The 20,505-nt window shown below is 37.2% G+C and overlaps 2 protein-coding genes across 3 annotated transcripts in view; one reads left to right on the top strand and one right to left on the bottom strand.

Annotated features, from left to right (window-relative positions):
* The window catches only part of LOC5570305 (cyclin-J), a 57,566-nt gene that overhangs the window by 18,061 nt on the left and 19,000 nt on the right, over positions 1-20,505 (top strand). Inside the window, exon 4 of one of the 2 annotated variants that reach the window (XM_021848988.1) lies at positions 4,269-4,587. The exons of the other annotated variant lie outside the window; for it this stretch is intronic. The gene's annotated coding sequence lies outside the window, so the exon portion shown is untranslated. Of the gene's footprint in view, positions 1-4,268; positions 4,588-20,505 lie in introns of those variants that run through there. 2 annotated transcript variants of the gene reach the window in all.
* Positions 6,598-8,487, bottom strand: LOC5570307 (threonine aspartase 1). The gene is made up of 3 exons (XM_001653078.2): positions 8,265-8,487; positions 7,265-8,202; positions 6,598-7,075 (listed from the first exon to the last, which is right to left on the bottom strand). Exons 1-3 carry the CDS (start codon positions 8,290-8,292, stop codon positions 6,992-6,994), a joined length of 1,050 nt encoding a protein of 349 aa, XP_001653128.1. The 5' UTR covers positions 8,293-8,487; the 3' UTR covers positions 6,598-6,991.

The following is a 20,505-nucleotide window of genomic DNA, read 5'->3' as shown; positions in this document are numbered from 1 at the left end:
GACAAATTTAAAATAGGCTGACAAAATCGGGTCAAAAAGCTGTCAAAATCGGGGGTAGACAAAATCGGGGGCAGACAAAATCGGGGGCTGACAAAATCGGGTCAGTACTGTATATGGAAATCTTGCTTTCGCATTGAAAAGTTTTTATTTTGCACACTTACAAGCAAGTACTCCTTAAATCAAATTTACCAGTTATCGCAAAACGCAAAAATAAGTTTTAGTTCGATATTCCTGAGCACCAGCAAAGAATCATTACAAAATTTAAATAAAAAATGTGAAATGAACTTTATTTCATTTTATTTTTTGTTGCTCATTTTTTATTATTTCCTCCCTTACCACCCAAATGGTTACCTACGGACATAAAAGAATATTAATATTTGTATAAGCCTTATTTAAAAAAAAAAATTGTAATGCATCGTAATTGAAAATACATAATTATGTGTGATATCCACTAATTTAAAAATATTTGCGAAACAACGTGAATACATGACATTTACAATGTCGTAAGCAAGTGTGTAATAAATACAGTCAAACCTCCATGAGTCGATATCTGAAGGAATCATAGACTCATGGAAACATTGAGTCATGGAACAGAAATACTTTGGAAAGCTGTTTGAGCGAATCATCATAGGTACTATGAAATTTTGTTAAAGTATGGTTCCATGAGTCGATATTAAGACATAGAACATCGACTCATGGAGGTTTCACTGTATAATTGATTTCCCTATACTTCGCTACACATCAGTGAATAACTAGTAGTATCGAGAGTCCGAATGTAGTACTAGAAGTGGTACCCATTCTGAGCCCGATCACTATACGGACTTTGATGTGACTGTTATGCGAATATTTTCAAGATGGGACAACACAAATGGGGTTTGTTTTTGTACAAGTTAGGAACAAAGGCTTCTTTTTTAGCAGTTTTTATCGATCTTCTGACGATGTTGAGTTGATTTATGCAAAAAACGCAAATCGGTCACAAGTCGACATGGGACTGTTATGCGATTATGGGCAGTATATAGCATCAAAAGGCAGGATTCATGAGATGGCGATTTCTTGCTCAAATGTGGCTAAAAAAGGAAAACATATAAGTTTTCAAACATTTAGAGTGATAATTCCGCAATGCTACGCTGGTGTTGTATCATCGAATGACTTTTGGCCCGACGGTGTTACTATATCCGTTTTTGGAAGACCAAAAGCAGTTTCCTTGCCAATCGTGATATAGCCATCATCTTACTTACCGTTTTCACCTGATCATGTCGTACAAAGAAAACACCATTGGAAAACAACTCTCCAGTACTCATGAACGTTAACGATCTGCAACCTCTTCGCGACTCTCCTCCTCTACATATAAGAGATGATTTATTACCGCCTCGACAAACCAGTGAGTATCCTCGTTCTACACTAACTGAAGAACAGTGTACATCCACCGATAGCATACAACCACTACGCAGTTCATGCTGTGCTCATACTGCTGATCGTAATGAATCGCACCAAACAAATTATTCGATATATTATCAAAATGTTCGTGGCCTCCGCACCAAGACAAGAGATTTATATTTGGCTTTGGTAGAATGTGATTATGACATTGTTGGTTTCACTGAAATCTGGTTGCATGCTGGTATTGCTAGCGCAGAATTTTCTGCCAATTATTCAGTCTACAGTTCTGATCTTAGCTCCCATACAAGCCAACACTCGAGAGGTGGCGGTGTATTAATAGCCGTTGAACCACATGTACGCTGTAAAGAAGTGTTTTTTAAACATTCTGGAATTGAGCAAGTATGCATAGAGGTAAAGCTCAACGATTGCTCGCTGTTCATATCTTCTGTATACATGAGCCCAAGCTTGAGCACAGACAGCTATGAACGATATATCAAATGCATGAATGAATCACTCGAGCGGATAACTGATAAGGACACATTGTTGTTGATGGGTGATTACAATCTGCCAAATGTTGAATGGCAATTTGACGACGATCTGTGTTGTTTCCTTCCATTGAATCAATTCGATGAAAATAGCACGGCAGTCTTAACGCCAGTCTTATTTCTGGAATGTTTGATGGTGGTCTTCATCAAATTAATGGAATAAGAAATGTGAACGATAGATTACTGGACCTTGCATTCGTGAACACCATGGACTGTTGGGATCTATCTGAAGCAGTTGTTCCAATTATGCCACTTGATGCGCACCATCCAGCTTTACTTCTAAATATCATGTGTAGCACGCAGACTCTCAATCTGTTGGATTTAGAAGGCGCTTTTGATTTTCGTTCTTGCAACTTCGCCGAAGTAAATGCATCTTTAAGTGAGATAGATTGGAACACTCTCGCGCGCTCATTGTCTGTTGATGATGCTGTAGATGCATTTTACAGAACTATATACTTCACAATCGGAAATCATGTTCAGCGCAGACGACCTCTAGTGACTAAAAAAGTTACGTGGTGGAATAGCGAGCTTCCATTGTTGAAAAATCGCCTGAGAAAGGCCCGTAAGAAATACAGCCGTTCTCCATCTGTAGAATCAAAAACGTGGTTACGGTCATGTGAAGCTGAATATCAAGTTCTGCACCGGAATGTGTATAGAACCTATATTACAGACATTCAACGAAAATTGAAAACTGATCCAGCACACTTTTGGAGTTATATTCGTAGCAGAAGAGGAACCAACGGCCTACCAATAAGTTTATCGCTTGGATATGAAAAATCTGAATCTAGTCAGGAGGCAGTAAACTTATGTTCGGATTATTTCAAGTCAACTTATGTACATCATGAATTCGACATTAATATACCGCATCTGGAGGTTTCTGTCCAAGACATCGAGGAAGCGTTAGCAAGGATCAATGAACAAAAGGGCCTGATGGTCCTGATGGTTTATCTTCAACATTTCTGAAGAATTGCAGAAATACGTTAGCGCTACCTGTTAGTATATTGTTTAATATGTCACTATCTACGTCCAGATTTCCGTCAGCGTGGAAGATTGCTTCAATGGTTCCAGTACATAAAAGTGGAAGCACACATAAGGTAGAGAACTACTGAGGAATATCTATATTGAACTGTCTCGCAAAGTTGCTCGAACGTTTTGTTTATGATTTGATTAAATCTACAACTGACCATCTGAGTGTCAGCACGGTTTTGTAGGAAAAAGGTCAACTGTCACCAATATGATGGTTTTTGTACCTTTTGTAAGCCAATCACTTACGGAACGTTACCAAGTCGACGCTATATATATTGACTTTGCAAAGGCGTTTGATAGGCTATCGCACGATATAATCGTTAGCAAAATGCATCATCTTGGGTTCCCTTTATGGTTATGCACATGGCTTCGTTCATACCTTGTTGATTGTAAAGCGTTTGTCAAATGTGGCACTGTTTCATCAGACACTTTTGCTATTAAGTCAGGAGTACCTCAAGGCAGCCATTTAGGGCCATTGTTATTTACATTGTCCATTAATGATATCTGTGTAATAATTAGATCAGAGAAAATTTTGTTTGCTGACGATCTCAAAATTTATAGAAAAATCAAGGATAGTGTAGATTGTGTTGCTCTCCAAAATGATTTACAGTCATTAAATGAATGGTGCAAAGTGAACAGAATGCAGGTGAATGTGAAGAAAACTAAAGTCATCTCCTTTTACCGTAGTGAAGGCACCACCATCCATCAATACACTCTCGATAGTACTGTAATTGATAGTGTAACTTCAATTCGCGACCTGGGAATAATTGTTGATAAAAGTCTTACATTCAAAGAACATCTCTCTGTAACAATTTCAAAGACCATTACAACGCTTGGATTTATTATTAGGAACACTAAAGACTTTGATGATGTAGGGTAAATCGCCAAATGTTGAACGGTTAAGATAGACGTTTTTTTGTTACTTGATTTTCATGGAAATGTTGATAGAAAGGTTGCTAAAAAAGCATTCAACACCGTAGACGATTGTTTAACATTATTTCTGTAACATTTTTAGCACGGTAATGTCCATTTTTAATTGAAAAAATATATATTTAAAAAGATAGTTCTATACCCAATTGTTGAACACATACATAACCCATCTTATCCTAATGTTGAATGATTGTCGCTAAATGTTGACCGTTTTACTCCCGCATTCATTCAACTTGCAAGTTCGCGCTCCTCGTCGGTTGTGAGGCCAGGGTTAGGTCCGCGAAGCACTTTCCCTGACCACTCTGGGCGGAAACGGAAGTGAATCGTCCCCTACGACACTCCATAGACTTTAGCGGCTTCTCCTAATGTACATTATTTTCGACATTACAGCATCAATCGCGAGATTGAGGTTATACTCCGGATAAATCGGCTGCCGATGCGTAATTTCAATCAAGGTGTAAACAAACAAACGGTGATGGCATTGATACCATAGTGAAGATAGTGAAATTCGAAAAAAAAAGAATCAGAATGGCTATGGGAATGGGATGCAATTAATTATACTTTTCTGAATCGCGTTTTTCACTATTGCAACATACAGCATTATAGGATTTTTTATAATAATTATTCAACAGATATTTAAAGCAAAAAACAATACTATATTGTGTAATGCAATATTCCATTTCAATATAGGTGTTTGGTAGGAAAATAACTAAAGTAGACTTTTACTGATATCGTGAATAGGTGCTTAACCCAATATACGTAGTATGTTTTACCACACAGCTTATTTCATAGCAGCCCCAGCTTAAGTTATTTTTTAAGAGAATTGAAATTTTCGTTCCACCTACCGATAAAAATTTTCAATAAATTTTTCGTTTCAGAAATTGATGTACTAATTTAATTTATTGTGTCCAATAGTACAGCTAACTTACAAAATAATCTGTATAATTTATTGAAACTGTTTGAAAATGGTTCAATTTCCTGTTTTAACATGGTTTGTACCGATCGTTCAACATTTGGGTAGCGTTCAACAATTAGCGAATTACTCTATATGTACTTAAAACATTATATTGTTCGCATGTAAGAAGTATATTGGAGTACGCTATTCAAATTTGGGCACCACGTCAAATTGGTGAACTTAGATTGCTTGAAAGCGTTCTGAAAAGATTCCTAAGATATGCGTTGCGCTCCCTTCCATGGAATGACCCGATACGACTCCCGCCATATCTTAGTAGATGTCAGCTGATTAGACTAGAATTTTTAGGTGGTAGATCTGAAATGCTTCGTAGATTATTTATTTTTGATTTACTGCAGGGCAATATAAACTGTAGCTCACTTCTAGCAGCTGTGCCAATTCATGCTCCAACCAGATCATTGAGAGAATTTGAATTCTTAAGAATCCCGAACTACGGTCATAGGACTTTTTTAATCCGTTTGTAGAATGTTGTAGGTTATTCAATGATGTTTATTATGTGTTTGATTTTGATGTTAGTAAATCTATGTTTAAGGATAGAATAAGGAATAATGCGCAGTCTGAGCGATAGAAATATCTTAGACAATGGTCAATAAACAACAACAACATTACGTCAAATATAACTGTATGAATTTTTTATGATTTTCTCAACACAATTTTTAAAAATGAATTCAAGTGTTTAGTTTCTTTTAAGTATTACTCCGAAGATTTCTTCACGAGTTTATCTAGTAATACTTCTACGGACTTCCTAAGGAATTTCCCCAATATTTTTATCTGAATTTTTTCTAAGAATAATTCAAAAAAATGCTCAATAATTACTTCAGAAATGCCTCTTCTACTGATTTCTTACGATTTCCTCCAAGAATTTCTCTCAGGAATAACTCCAGAGATTCCTCCTAAGATTCCTTCAGGATTGCTTCCTTGATATTCTTTGATAAATTTTCCACGGATTAGCTCAAAGAATAATTTTTTTTCAAAAGGTTTCTTCTAGAAATTGCCAAGGAAATTTTACAAACATAATCGGGGAAAATTTCTGAAGGAATTGCTTGAGAAACATCGGACGGATGTGCAGCAAGGACCGGAGGAGTTACCGGAATAATTGTTGAATGTGATAAAACAGTTGAATGAAATTTTGACGATTCATGTAGATTTCTCTTAAGAAGTTACTCGTCAGAAGAAATGTTTGGAAGAACTACATGAAAATCTATTCTTCGAAGAGGTAGATTTTACGTTAGGAAATAGAGGAATTTCTTGTAAAAATTAGGAATAATTTCTAGAACAATCGCTCAGGAATAAGGTAAATTTCTTGTACCAAAACGAATATAAAAAAAAACTATGGAATAGAAACCTTCGATGATTTTTTGGAACAACATTATTAGCCATTTTTGGATGATCTCCTATGTTAACAAGTTGAGAAATTGGTAAAGAATAGCCGAATAAATTATTGGAAGAAATACTAGAATAATTCAATAGTGGGTAATCCTTGTGGAAACTATTCGAGGTAGTAGCGTTGGAGTGCTGAAGGATTTTTTGGAGCAAAGTCTGGAGAAATTCCTTTGGGAACTATGAACGAATTCCCGGTAGAATCTCTAGAAAAATTTCTCAAATATTCCAGTAGAATTTGGACGTGCCCTTCCATTTATAATAGAGACTTGCATTATAATAAAGATACATACCTGCTGCCAGCATAGTGAAATTATGCTTTCTGGAATCTAGGAACAATGTAATAATCCAATCAGAAATACTGCGTTAGTGATTTCCAATGATATTCTTTATTCTCCTAAATTATAATATTCCTAGAAACGAGAGACTTCATCATCTGATATCGAATTGAATTTCAAACTGTTTCTACGTAGAGAACATCCGCGGTAATAGATTGCACTCGGTGTGGATCGATTTGGTCTCTTCGGAACTTGAAAATTGACTGTAATAAAAGATTTGTGTGCTTGATCAAAGATATCTTGGTTTAGGATAATCTGTTATTCTATCAATCTCTTCCGTTAAAAGCTTATAAAGTTAGAAAACTCTTCTAGGTGTACTCTTATGGGAGTTATCTTCAGCATCTTTTTTAAATAGGTGAACGGACGAAGTATTACAAATGCCTAAAACTAATTTTGTAAGGAACGGGTTCTTCTAATCTCCTCTAATACGTCAATTTGAAATGGTGCCCACTGACGACGGTTTTGACTCCGCATGACAGGTTTGGCGGTAACTTTGATAGCACGAACTGCGGAGAAAAAAAGATACAATTGGTGTTAATCCAAATTAAAGAACGAATTACTCTCATTACACAGTGCAACACACAAAATGCAAACCAAATTCTGACTTCAGTTCCTTAAAGGGTGTGTACTTTCCTAGGATCTTAAGTCAGAATTCGATGACCTTGCAAAAACGTTGCACAGTGTTTGTTACTAACCTTCGGTTTCTTCTGTTTGGTTGACTGAAATCCTAAGCACATGGAGTTGGTCGTGTGGGCCCACAGCAAGTCCCCATCGGCAGTGGTCGTGTTGTAGATTATTGACAACGATCCGGCGTGGATTTCGCTCTGCTTCGAAAGGAACGGAGATTCCAACAGCTTCCGTTTGTAGGTTTGATGTTGCGAGGTAATCGGACAGTTGCACGTTATCAAATCGTCCACCAGTTCTTTCGCGAAGAGAGTCTTCATAAGATATTCGCCGTTTCCGGTGGTGCAAGTGGCCGCCGACATACACGTGGATTCATCCGTCAGGGCCCAACATCCGGCTCCGTAGGTTGATGCTTGCCCCACGCGTCCACTAACCTTGAGCAGCAGGCCACCGGAACTACATCCGGCCACGATTGACCCCTCGGCATCGACACAAACGGCGCCAACAGTGTCCAGAGGAGATAGTTTCATTTGATTCATTTCCTCGTATTTGGCTATGTTCCTTCGATAATGCTCGTAGCTTTTAACGGCTTTCGTAGATATCATGTGCTCGGTTGGAACTATCTGCAGTCCAATCTCTTTGGCATACGCCGAGGCACCTTTCCCTGCCAAGACCATCGGAGGAATCCGTCCAAAACTCAAAAGTTTGGACTGCCTCTCGCACAAATGCCGAGCCAAGCTAATTGGATTTTTTACATCGGAAACATTCGTGCAAGCCCCAAACTGCAATGTCCCACCATCCATTATACAAGCGTCGCATTCCACTTGTCCGTTCCATGTAAGATTCGATCCGATTCCGGCATTTGTGGCACAGGAATTCTCCAAGGTCATGATGGCCAATTCGCAAGCATCCAACGCGCTTCCTCCGTTCTTAAGCGCATTGACGCCTTGTGAGCAGGCTTCTTTGCAGACATTTTTGTATAAGGTTTCGTCTATACAATTTCCAGCACCTATTCCGAAACGAATGAATTATTCACTACTCATTATGTACAAAACTCCATCGATCCTTTACCCGTATGAACCGCTACAAATCCTGGCATGGCGCCGATGGATTTGCCACCAAAATAGTACGCACTAATGGTGTCCGATGAGTAAATCACTTTATGGCCATTTTTATCAATAATCACTTATTTTTTGCAGAACAGAACAAGTTTTTACTCAAGAAAATTTCAATGTTTTCCTGTTTTGCAAAGTTTTCGAAGTTGTCAACATTCGCGTCGTCGATTTGGTGAGAAACGTCAAAAATGGTTAAACAAAATAATGCCAAACATTCGAAAGGGCCTATTTTGCAGAGACAGAACTCAAGGGAAAGGACAGTAAAAGAAATCAAATGTGTACTAGAATTAGGGCCAGGGATGCGAAAAGTACTGGAGCGAACATATACCGCCTCTACATTTACATCTTTCTACACGGTTAAATATTTTAATACTAAAAATCTTAAAAGTCATACTATAACGATATTTGATCTATTCACCTCATGGGGTGCATATCTTCAGATTAAGCATTCTCAAGTATAAATCGTATTTATCAATCGTAATGCATAAAACTCTTTAATTTTTATACTGCGGCATGCTTTTGTTTACTTTCAAGATTCCAAGGAAGAATGTGGAAACAAATTAAGTCAATTATTTGAAACAAAATGACAAACATTGGCTTTTATTTGAATAAATAATGTGATCACGTTATAATCTATAGCTATACAACACTATTCCATAGTTCTTCAAGGACTTCGTAAACTCATTTATTCTGCAGATGACCTCCAAACCTGCTGCTCGAACAAGGTGGAATCGTCAAACTCCTGCTGCCTTCTCGGTTGTTCTGGTTGATTTACAATGCAATTGTGGACTCGCTTGCTGATTACTTTATCCTGCCACGAATGAGTTCCCAGGAAGACGACAAATAGGCCTGAAAAGTTTGCAATGGAGTTGATGGTTACGATGCTAGATGCACATTATTTTAGAACTTACCAGTGGTTTGTCCCGACATTTGAAATCGGATATTCCCCTTTTGCACTGCAATAAATGCAATATTTTGTTCCGTGAGAACAGTATTAGCAACTTTCGACAAAGCTAAAATTCAGGAAAGCAGAGACACTTGAAAATTGCTCCTCACTGAGAGCGAAGAGAATCAAATCTGAATCAGACAAAAATAGCCAAAAATAACCTTTTTTCCCATCATTCACTTTGGGACAGCTGCCCGAAAACGGTCATCGAGGAGGGAAAAAAACATCCAAGCAGTGTATGAACCAAGGGGCCATCAAAAGACGATTTCCCCGTAGCTCACAACAAAAACACGTTGGAGATAGTTTCCTCTTTTATTTAGTGGCTTACACAATTGTTTACTCATTTACTTGCGTATTTCTAGAAATCGTGTAATGTTTTAGCAATAGCACACTAAAGTCAATTCCGTCATTATGCGCCTTACCCAACTTAAACCCACGTTAATGAGTAGTTATTAGTTAACGTGAACAACCCTAAACTGTCAGATTTCCCAAAAGTGTCAGATTCCCAAAAGTGTCAGATTCTCAAAAGTGTCAAAATCATGTTGACCACGGTTCATGTATATGTGGTTGACAAGCTTGGAGGGTCCGTGGTATGAACTGTTGGCAGCGTAGCGCGTGATGGTATTGGTACTGCTGCTGCTTTGTGTTGTGGTTGACCAACGTATTTTGACAGCTACTAAGGTACGCTGCATTTTTGTCTATCTTACACGAAAACACTCACACAGATAAAATAGTTATGAAAATCCGTCAGATTTGTACTGAAATCGTAATATAAATTCAATTAATTCAATTGGTTTGTTTAGAAGCATCCATTTTTTTTACATATCATAATTCTACGTCAAAAATTGAGCCAGAATCCAAAATTTCATAATTTTCCGTGCCCTGGAACTATTTTTAAAATAAATTTGAAGTTAGTATGGAAATCGCTTTTGAATCATTGCTCGGCAAATGTTACTACGAGACGAGCTGTTATTATGCAAATTGAAATCTCATTGAGTCTACAAATTTAAATCTTCATTAATAATTTATAACGTCAAAATTATGATATTGAAGCGCTATCGAATTATATTATACTAAGACAATTGTACTTTTTCGATCAAGCTACGAAAACTTTTTCAGTGCCAGTTTTCACCGATTTAGAACTAGAAAAGCGCTTAAATTTCACCATCAAAATGTCGAATTGTCATGTTCCGACATGCAGGAGCAAATTATATTCCAAGAAACCCTAAAACAGAACGATGTAAACCGGTTTCTTTCCATAGAGTTCCAACGATCAATGTGCAGAGAAACCGATGACTAACATTTTTGGGCTAAAATGTGAAAACAAATACCAAGAATCTTTTCGTATGTTCCAAGCACTTCCGAGAATGAGATAGCAGGACTATAGCGGAAGAAAATAAAGAAAATCCTGATGTAAGTTTTGAACAACTATCGAAAGTTAAATTTAACTGAACAATAAACAACAAGCAAATGCACCATGTGTTATTTATTTTATTATACCTATCTAAAATATTGAAAGGGTCTATCGAAAATCTTCCAAAAACACTGTTATAAAACTTTAAACTTTTCAGTAGACTTAACTGAAAACCGACCGAAATGTCACTCTCACTCCTTTGTATTTGGGCCCCTCATATGACCAAGACGTTCGGTCAAAGTTCCCAAATTATATCAGATCTAACTCCTGCATTCCGTAAAATAAGGCCTTTCTATGTACATATAGTAAATATATTCTTGCATATAAAATTAAAAAAAAACAGCTTGCAATTACAATTACAAGTTATTTCTGATGGAGGTAATGGGTTGTGATGAGAAACATGAAAAATACTCCTCATAAATAGAACAAATGCAAAATCCGGAAAAAGTTCATAACTATCTACTAATACCAATGCACAGTCGTGAATAGCATACCTTCTATAGCTGTCAATATACTTAGGAAAGTGTTAACAATTCGCATGACTGATTAGGGCGCAACCAGAGTTAATTATTCAAGTAATAGTCCATTTTACGAGAACAGCTTATTTATGAATGAAATTTTGACAGGAGGCGGTGTCGTAACGTGTGAAAGTAACAGCAATATAATCAGTGTTGCCGTTTCGTAAAATGGACTATTGGCTTGTTCAAGGGTATCCAGTGTTTTACGTATTCTGATTCTACGTTTAAAATTCAGCCAGAATCCAAAATTTTACAATTCAATACAGTACCAGAATAACGGCCTGACAGACAAATGTAAACAAACTGAGTTTTATTCACCTAACAGTATATTTGATAAATTAAATCATATAATGCGCATCTGATCCTCAAAAATAACGTTTTTCACGAAATAAGTAAGAAAAACATAAAGGCGTATTTGATATTGTCTTTCGATTCGAACTCTGATGTCAATTTCGCCCATCTTCCCCCACTACGGTAACCGGGCGCATTTGAGATTGAGTGTGGCAGCAGGGCGCGTTTCAAACTGAGTGTGCAGAAGGGCGATAGTGATAAAGGTTCGTGTGAGAGAGCGTAGCAGAACGGCGAAGCTGATGATAGTCAAAACAGAAGGACGATGTCAAAAGGCGCAATCGCTTTTGTCAAACTGAAGAAGACGAAAAACCGAGGGGCGCAACAGCTCTAAATTTTGATGAATGGCGCATGATGGATTTTTTTTTATTTAATTTAACATGTTGTTCATAATATATAAATTAATTAAATGTTTTGCTGCAAAAGTAATATTGTAATAGATCCTACAAAAATGCAAAATGCGATCAAATCGATCGGAAACATCATATAGAATTAAAATTACATTCGTTAAACTTCAAACCGATTTTTCTGAGAATGTATTAGTCTTTACATTCGCCCTAATTCTGACTCTGTATTGAATTGTCCATGCCCTGGAACTATTTTTAAAACAATTAGTATGGAAATCACGTTTGAATCACCCATCGGCAAATTTAACTAAGGGGCGAGCTGACGATATGTAAATTGAAATGTCATTGAGTCTAGAGTGAAATCTTCATTAATCATTTTTAATGTCAAAATTAAAATGATGTTATACTTATAAAAACGGCTACAAAAAAATAGGACTTGTTCATTTATTTCATAACGCTAAAATTGTTCATTTTGGACACCAACCCACCCCCTCGTGACGCTTTTTGTATTGATACTCTACAATTTTTTGTACGAGCCGTAACAAAGTTAGGACACCCACCCACCCTTTTAAGCGTTATGAAATTTGTGAATGAGCCCTTATAACTTTTCCATCGCTAAACAACCCAATTACGGTGGGGATTCGCTTGTTGGAGCTCCGCTACATGGAATGCTGCTGTGGTTACGACTCCCAGTACGGATTTACCAGTGGCCCACTTGACTGAATGACTGGGCATTGAGGATGGTGTAAGCCAGGGGGGGTATACGCAACGAGGTACGCCTACACTGAAACTAATGCTGTAGTAACTTAAACCATACCATTGTTATTAACGCAACTATTTTCAATTATTGTTAATTTGAATGAATTTGTTTCAATTTTAAAAACAATGTTATTGAAATTACCATGTTGCAATACCACAATACTGTGTATTTTCAACTATGTTGTTATAGTCGAAAATCATTCTTCCTCAAGTTAAACTGACTACCCGTTTAGTAATGAATAACGGAAAGTGTTCTCGATTTTACCATGCCCATGGTAGGAATAAGAATTAAAAGAATGTAATTCTCACCAGCGCTCACTTACGTTTCGAGCTCACTTTCATTTTGACGCCATTTTTTTGTGCACCAGTCAAGCCTGGACCTTGCTTATTTGTGTGGTTCGCTTCAAAATGTAAATTAAATAAAACAATACAGACCTGCGAAATGGTGCGTATGATCTAAATTTGAGTTGGATATAAAGTAATACTCATTTATATTTTTAGCCCGGGCTGAGAATCTAGAGTTCCTCATACCAAAATCCAGAGCTGCCAAGACTCGAGTCGCGTAATGTATAGCAGAGAAATACCAACCAAACCTGCTGTAATTGCTTCTATTCTATATCACAGCATAATTTATTTTCTTATAAGCTAACTCATTTACAGGAGTGTACTTTGACCTACGTATCGAGCAATGAGAACCTCCACCCGGATTTCTTTATAATCGATGCCACAGGAAAGCGGAAGAGTTTACAGAAGCTGTCATGCATATCGTTCCTACTTTTGTTTTGCTTCCAAAATTCAACGACGAATTCTTCGATCTAAATAATGATAAGGTATTTTTAACTAAATCGAACTAAATAAAAAATAATATCTTGCAAATATATATTGACTCTATTCAAGGTATGCGCATTTGCATTTAGATTGGAATACCGATAAATCTAAATGCATTATGCTTGATGAATTAATAATATCCAATAATACAAGCAGCTAGATATATTAACTACTCGGCATTCTTTATTTTAAATGCAATTAATGGTTGAATATTCCACTTCGAATTCTATTTATCGTTACCACGTCTAATAGTGAAATTTACTACATGATTGTCGTTGCTTTGAATGCAAGAGATGGTTGAAAGATTAACTTTTCTTGGTTTTCAACATAACCATGGAACATGGTAATTTTCACTGCTTACCTCTTACTTCGCCAGCATGGTAAAAAAGACGACAAATTTTGATTGAAATGAATGCAGTGGGTAGTCTGCACAAAAGAAGTGGTGCTGTGCATTTATTTTAAACTATCAACATGGTAATTTTTACCGCAATGCTGTTTTCAGTGTACCGTTCATGTTTTGAGTGTGTGTTAGTGTGGCTCACAACGCTGCTAGACATCCCGTTGGTTGAGTGTTGAAAAGTATCAGCGTTTGCTGTCTGACTTGGCTCGCGTTTTCAAGCCGGCCCGCAGTTTAAGCCGGCCTGTGTGAGAGGTGATTGTTAAGCGAGCTTTCCCGAATAAAAAATACAATCCAGCTTTTTACGCTAGCCTGTTATAATATTTGAAACACCCCCTTCTGACATTTCTAGCATACTATATACTTTTTATAGCTCAATCTTAGTAAGCTACGCGAAAATGAAAATTTCTAATGTTGACGATGTGATGATTTTTTTGAAGCTGGAATAAGTGCCTAACTAACTGAAATGCCGAACGGGGGTTAGCGGGGGTGTACGGTATAAGAATTATCTCCGTTCTTGAAATAAATTATTTCGAAAAACAAAGCATATGAAAGTGTCAGATCAAAATTAATGCCATTTCAAGTACTCTTCATTGAAAGCTCCGATCAAGTTCACCAAAACTTCATCTAAGTTCTACAACCAATTCTCATGAAAGGTACTGTAAAATCACGTAGCTATTTCGCAAAACAGCGGTGGTGAGAAAGTTCATTTGTTCATTCTTGGTCACCTACGATTCACGTAAGTGCTACGTGAAAAGTACTACGTATGTTTTCTCGTAGTATCAACGTTTGGATTGTTTTGAGTGTAGGTAAGCTTATCAAAAATTCACCACAACGTGGTGGCAAACTCATTGGAGAATAGGGGGTCAGGAGGGATATCAGCATTGTACACTGTAAACTCGGCATTACTCTTTAAAGAATAAAAAATACCCATTTTGTATCGATGTATGCAACTGTCAAAATAAAGGGTACTTCAAAATTTTCAATAATGGGTATTTTGTGCCCACTTACTTATTCCATTTATTTACTCTTTAATGGGTGAAAAACATCTTGCAAATGGACTATAAGTTAGTTATCGATCGCACTAGTCACTAGTGTTTGGGACTGAAGGATTTTTCTTGTAATAATTAAATATGTTTGGAGATATAAGGTAGGTACACTTAATTGCTTTTTGCATGTTCCAACTATAGAGCGCTGCATATGACGAGCCTAACCTCACTTATTTGACAGCTGCTGGTCCTGTTGTTTACGTTTTGGACTTAGTCGTTTTTTCCATCATTTTTTCATCTTCGCATTTCTATCACCAGCATGCTGATGGTGACGATTTTCCACGGTAGGAAGATAGAATAATACGATCCGTGGGTATCTGCAGTGGATTTGACCTCTCCTCGCAGCAAACTTTCACGAAATTAAGAATGATTCGAAAAAAGTACTAAGTCCAAACTGTAAACAACAGGACCAGTACCTGTCAAAATTGATGCGAGACGTCACAGTGCAGTGGAGTATACAAACAATTATATTTTACAGGGAGCTTTTCTGTCGAGTTCATTCCGTATGCTTATGCAGTACAACAACCTCCAGAAGCAGCAGCCCCATTTACCCGGTCAAAAACTCAAAATGTGATGGCTGATCCTCCCGTATCAGAACAATAATCGATTTTTGCGATATTTTTGAATAAAATGTTTTTATAGTAATAATATTGTTTTAATTATTATTTTACGAAAATTAATATTTCTGGAGCTCGATTTGAAATGGTCCTAAGTAACAAAAGTAGAATACTCGTGTTTATTTAACCATTAGGTAGATTCTACTCAGCTTAATATGAGGGTAAAGTACCATTTTGATATTATATTTCTTCAAAAATACAAAAATAATTGACACTTTGACGTAATTAACAGAAACTAGGAACAATAAAAATTTGTTCATTCGTCCTATTGCGCTTTCAGTCGAATGTAGCTAAATCTGAAAAAACGCGTATTCGACCTATTGTCTTATATCTTCAAGTTTACAAAATCCCCCCAGAATCAGACTCTGGTTGAGCTACTAAGCAAATCATTTATTGAGATGAAGGCAAACAGCAGTGCTGGTGCTGTCATTTCCAAGGAATTCATTTTTTAGTGTTCCCGATTGTGAAAGATCTTAAGGAAAAGTTTAAGAAAACCGACAGCGACAATTTGCTCTCTTCGTTCAACTTTGGTTTAATCTTCGGCCTGTTGCTTTCCGAGCATCACCACAGAAGTACCGATGATGCCTTATGAAGATTTTTTCAAAGATACGAGCAAGTAAATCTATCCGACAGCCGCATCCGTTGCATCTTCTGTAAAGTAGACATTTTGCGGAGATGTGAATTTGCACTGAGTAACATCGCTGATCGCATTAATCGCATCGTCAACGTTATGCAATACATACCTTTATGTAGAAAACTCCAGAAATTCTCTGAAAATCTCTATTTCTGTTTACAACGGTGGGTCGTATGTGCTTCACTGACCATCAATCAGTCCGATCGTACTTTGACATATGGACATTTTCAGACGTCAAACGTCTGAACGTGCCCGTTCGATGTGCAGCGGTGACTGGCATTAGGTCGTATCGATTAGGTCGAATGAACCACAAACAATCTCAGATAGACGGAAAACTTATGTATGCTCGTAAATTAAAAAAAATGAGTGTATTCTTATGCGTTTGTTTAAAGGTTTACTGGGAGGGATTTCGTTTTGTGTCTTAATACGTATATTGTGTGCTTTTTAGCTGTTTGCTTGAAATAGGAATTGAATATCGTTTGAGAAACTTCATAGAGAGTTATCTCAGACAGTCAAAAATGTCACATTCGACCTTTTCAAATCGAGCTCCAGATTTATAAAAATTAAAACAAATTTTCATATCGAAAAAAGGGTAAATTTTACTCTGTTTCTGAAAAAATATGTTTTGGATAGTGGGTAAAATTCACTCGTTGATTTGACGTACAAGCCTAGTACTCTTTAAAGAGTAAAGGCCCTTTACTCTTTTTATGAGTTACACTAGTTTCTCTCAAAGAGGGTAGTTTTTTACCCTTTAAAGGGTACTTTGAGCTTACAGTGTAGGGACCGTGGGGTAAAACGGCGTGTCGCCAGTTTTTCATTGTTTTTAAATAGCTAGAGGCTTTCAAAAATATGGGCACAGACAAACATACGTAACACTTAGAACAAATCTCGATCAAAATCATAGTCACGAGGACATGTACGCCCAATGCTAAAATCGGTGGTAGTGTGTAAACGTCAAACACGAACAAAAACGATGCGAGCGCTGCGGGTGGCAGATTGACCACCTAACATATTTTCGAATCAACCCGTTGAGAAGGTGGTCGATGGACAATTATGAGTGTGACTTCTGTTTGTCTGTGATATGGGTTTCATTAGGATAATTTGTTCAGTAAATTGATAGGAATCATATGAGCGAATAATTTTTTTTCACGGAAATGGTCTATTGAATGGATTTTTAAGAAGTAACATATGGACTTGCTGTTTTCATCATATAGAACCATGTTATCTATGTCTCATATACAATATACAATTTAATTTTGAGGGTGGCCACTAACAATACAGCAGAATAAAATTACAATTTTTGCGTATCTCCATATCTCGATATGATATTTTTACTGTTTTGATTTTTTGTTCCCAGTTTTCTCTCTATATGTCATATGAGCATTATCAAAAGTTACTAGACCAGATTTGAAATGAAGTTTGTTTGTGTATTATTTTCCTGGTAACGGAGTGATTTTCAATCTAGTGTTCATTAAATTAATGTTCTTTGTCTCGATCTGTCCCTATCTCGATGTCTTCTTCTTTCTAGCATTATGTCCCAACTGGGACAAAGCCTGCTTCTCAGATTAATGTTCTTATGAGCACTTCCACAGTTATTAACTGAGAGCTTTTTTTGCCAATTGACCATTTTTGCATGTGTATATCGTGTGGCAGGTACGAAGATACTATATGCCCTGGGAATCGATAAAATTTTCTTTACGAAAAAATCCTCGATCAGCGAGATCTCGATGTATCCCTTCGATATCGAGATATGGAGAGGTGACTGTATAACCATTATGTTTCAGTTTCTGAAACAAAATCGAAAATTGAATTTTAAGCATAATAATAAAAAATAGCATATGTGGCCAAAGCGCGAAGAAGAAAGTAGAAGTTGTGTCACATATAATTTTCTTTTATTTGTAATAATCGCATTGAGCATTTAGCTTCCTGTTTTCACATTAAGTATATTGACCGTTGCACGAATTTTTAGATTCTAATGAAAATGTTCATGTACTGGAGACAATTTGCACACTCATTAACATCAGCAGTATGATTTGAAAGCTATGCATGACGTTTCAAATAAATTCAAAGCATTCAAATAGACTGGGTGAATGCTTCGTTATGCTTATGTTTATTTGAAAGCAACCAGCATTGATGTAAAAAGTCTCCACCGTATTGCCAGCTACACCCCACTAACAGAATTCTTTTACATTGTTCTTCTTACATGGCCCTTGGAAGCGCGGACGGCAAACGGGAGATTGGGGAAGGGATAAGCATTTTATAACAGTCAGCAGCCGTAAGGCTCATTGGGGAGTTTTATCTTTGGAAAACTATTGATTGCTGAATCTATAATATTAGAATCATCTAAATCATATCCAGAATCAAATATGTTTCCCACAGATTCAGGATGTAATATATTAGCAAACCGGCATTCCTCCTAACCTAACGGAAGAACTTTTAACAACTTGATCTTGTCGTTATCTAACGGTTCACTCAAATACTCCACGTTGAGGAACGAACTCAACTCGTCATCAAGAGGTGTAAATTCTCCTCTGGGCACTGTACCATTCTTTCGGTGGCGTTTCTGGCAATGTTCGGATTGCATTCCTGGATCGATCCAATTTAGTTCACCGGTGGATAAGTCAAGAGCTTATTCACTAATTTAATAACGCTGAAGAGGTAGGATGGGGGTCTTTCGGATATTACAGCTCATACAAAATTTGTAAAATGTTCTTATAAAATGCGTTACATGGTGGTGCGTGGATGTCATTTTGGAGCACAAAATCAAAACAAAGACGAAAAAAGTTATCATCAAAGCATGCTGTTAGACTGATGTGTGAGGTGTGCAAATATTCAATGTGCAAAAATTTTCTGCACAATAGTCTAATAAGGTGCAAAACGCTCAATATTTTTCATGTAACAAATCATTACGGCATTGTAATATGCAATCCAAATGCCAATCATATTAGCTCCATAGATACTGTAGCAGTAATGTCCGATCGAATTACGGGAACAGAGCTCTCTGTAATATATCGAAAAAAAAAATGTAACTAAGATCACACAAAACACTTCACCAAACACGAACATCTGACAGTGTCATTGTGAGAGCTAACTGGAACAAAAAAATATATGATCATCAGAACTATGAAAAATTCTCCAAGAATGATTACTAAGTACATATACCCAAAGCCTCAAGCGCCTCCCATGTGCCCTGTCAAAGACAATTTTCCCACAAATGTTTGACGCATTATCATGGATGACTCAATATATTTCAATAACACTCATCAATCAAGGATTGAACCCTATGATTCAATCCTCTCATATAAAACGCATGATTCAATGCATGCTCAAGCCTGATTTGCTACTGAAAAGGAATCGCTAAAGAAATTTCTCGTCGATTCCTTGCAGAAATTTTCTACAGCGACTCCCATTTGAACTGACAGTTCTTTTCAACTGCGTACTGCGATCAGAAAAAAGCGCATTCTTAAGCGATTTCTTGCAGAAATTTCCAATGCATCAAGATAGGCCGAGAAATTACTTGTCAGCAGCGAATCAGGCTTCAGATTGAAACATAATAAGCGCGCGCAATCGATCTTGACCGGCAGTTTTTAAATCTCAGCAGCTATTGGAGTGAGATTTTTTGAAGACTAGCACAACTTGCGCTATATGCACTGGCCCCTCTCCGTAGAAATAACGAAAAGGCGATTCCGGCGAGATAAGGGTCTGAGGCCAAGGGTAATGTAAATGCGCTGTACACCACTAGCAATTTAACAAAAATTGCTCAAGTACAGTGCATGGGCTGGTTTTAGTGGGTCTTCGTTGGTACGGCATCCCCACACTGCCTGAGTTACCTTCTCAGGCGTTCGGTTGCAGATTCCCCCCTAGTAAAAACAGAAGAATAGTTCATTTTACGAAACGACAACACTGATGACATTGCTGTTACTTTCACACGTTACGACACCGCCTCCTGTCAAAATTTCATTCATAAAATAAGCTTTAAGCTGTTCAAAAAAGTCTCGTAAAATGCACTATGGACCGATGCACGAGTTCACTAATTTGACGTTTGAGCGGTGCCGAATTCACTGGTTTCCATGGTCACATAAATAACACGGCACCGCTCAAAAGTCAAGGGGTGAACTCGTGCATTGGTCCATGGACCAATGCAGAAGTTCACTATTTGACGTTTGAGCGGTGCCGTGTTATTTACATGACCATGGCAACGAGTGAATTTGGCACCGCTCAAACGTCAAATTAGTGAACTCGTGCATTGGTCCATAGCGGTGAATGCCATTTTGCCCACTGTCCAAGTGTATCATGAGCTTAACATTAGTTACCTATCCCTGGCATTCGGTGTTCGGTGC

This window comes from Aedes aegypti, chromosome 3 (genome assembly GCF_002204515.2).
Source record: "Aedes aegypti strain LVP_AGWG chromosome 3, AaegL5.0 Primary Assembly, whole genome shotgun sequence".
Classification (NCBI taxonomy): Eukaryota; Metazoa; Arthropoda; class Insecta; order Diptera; family Culicidae; genus Aedes; species Aedes aegypti.
The sequence above is the reverse complement of the archived record's forward strand: the minus strand, read 5'-3'. Positions and strand labels throughout refer to the sequence as shown.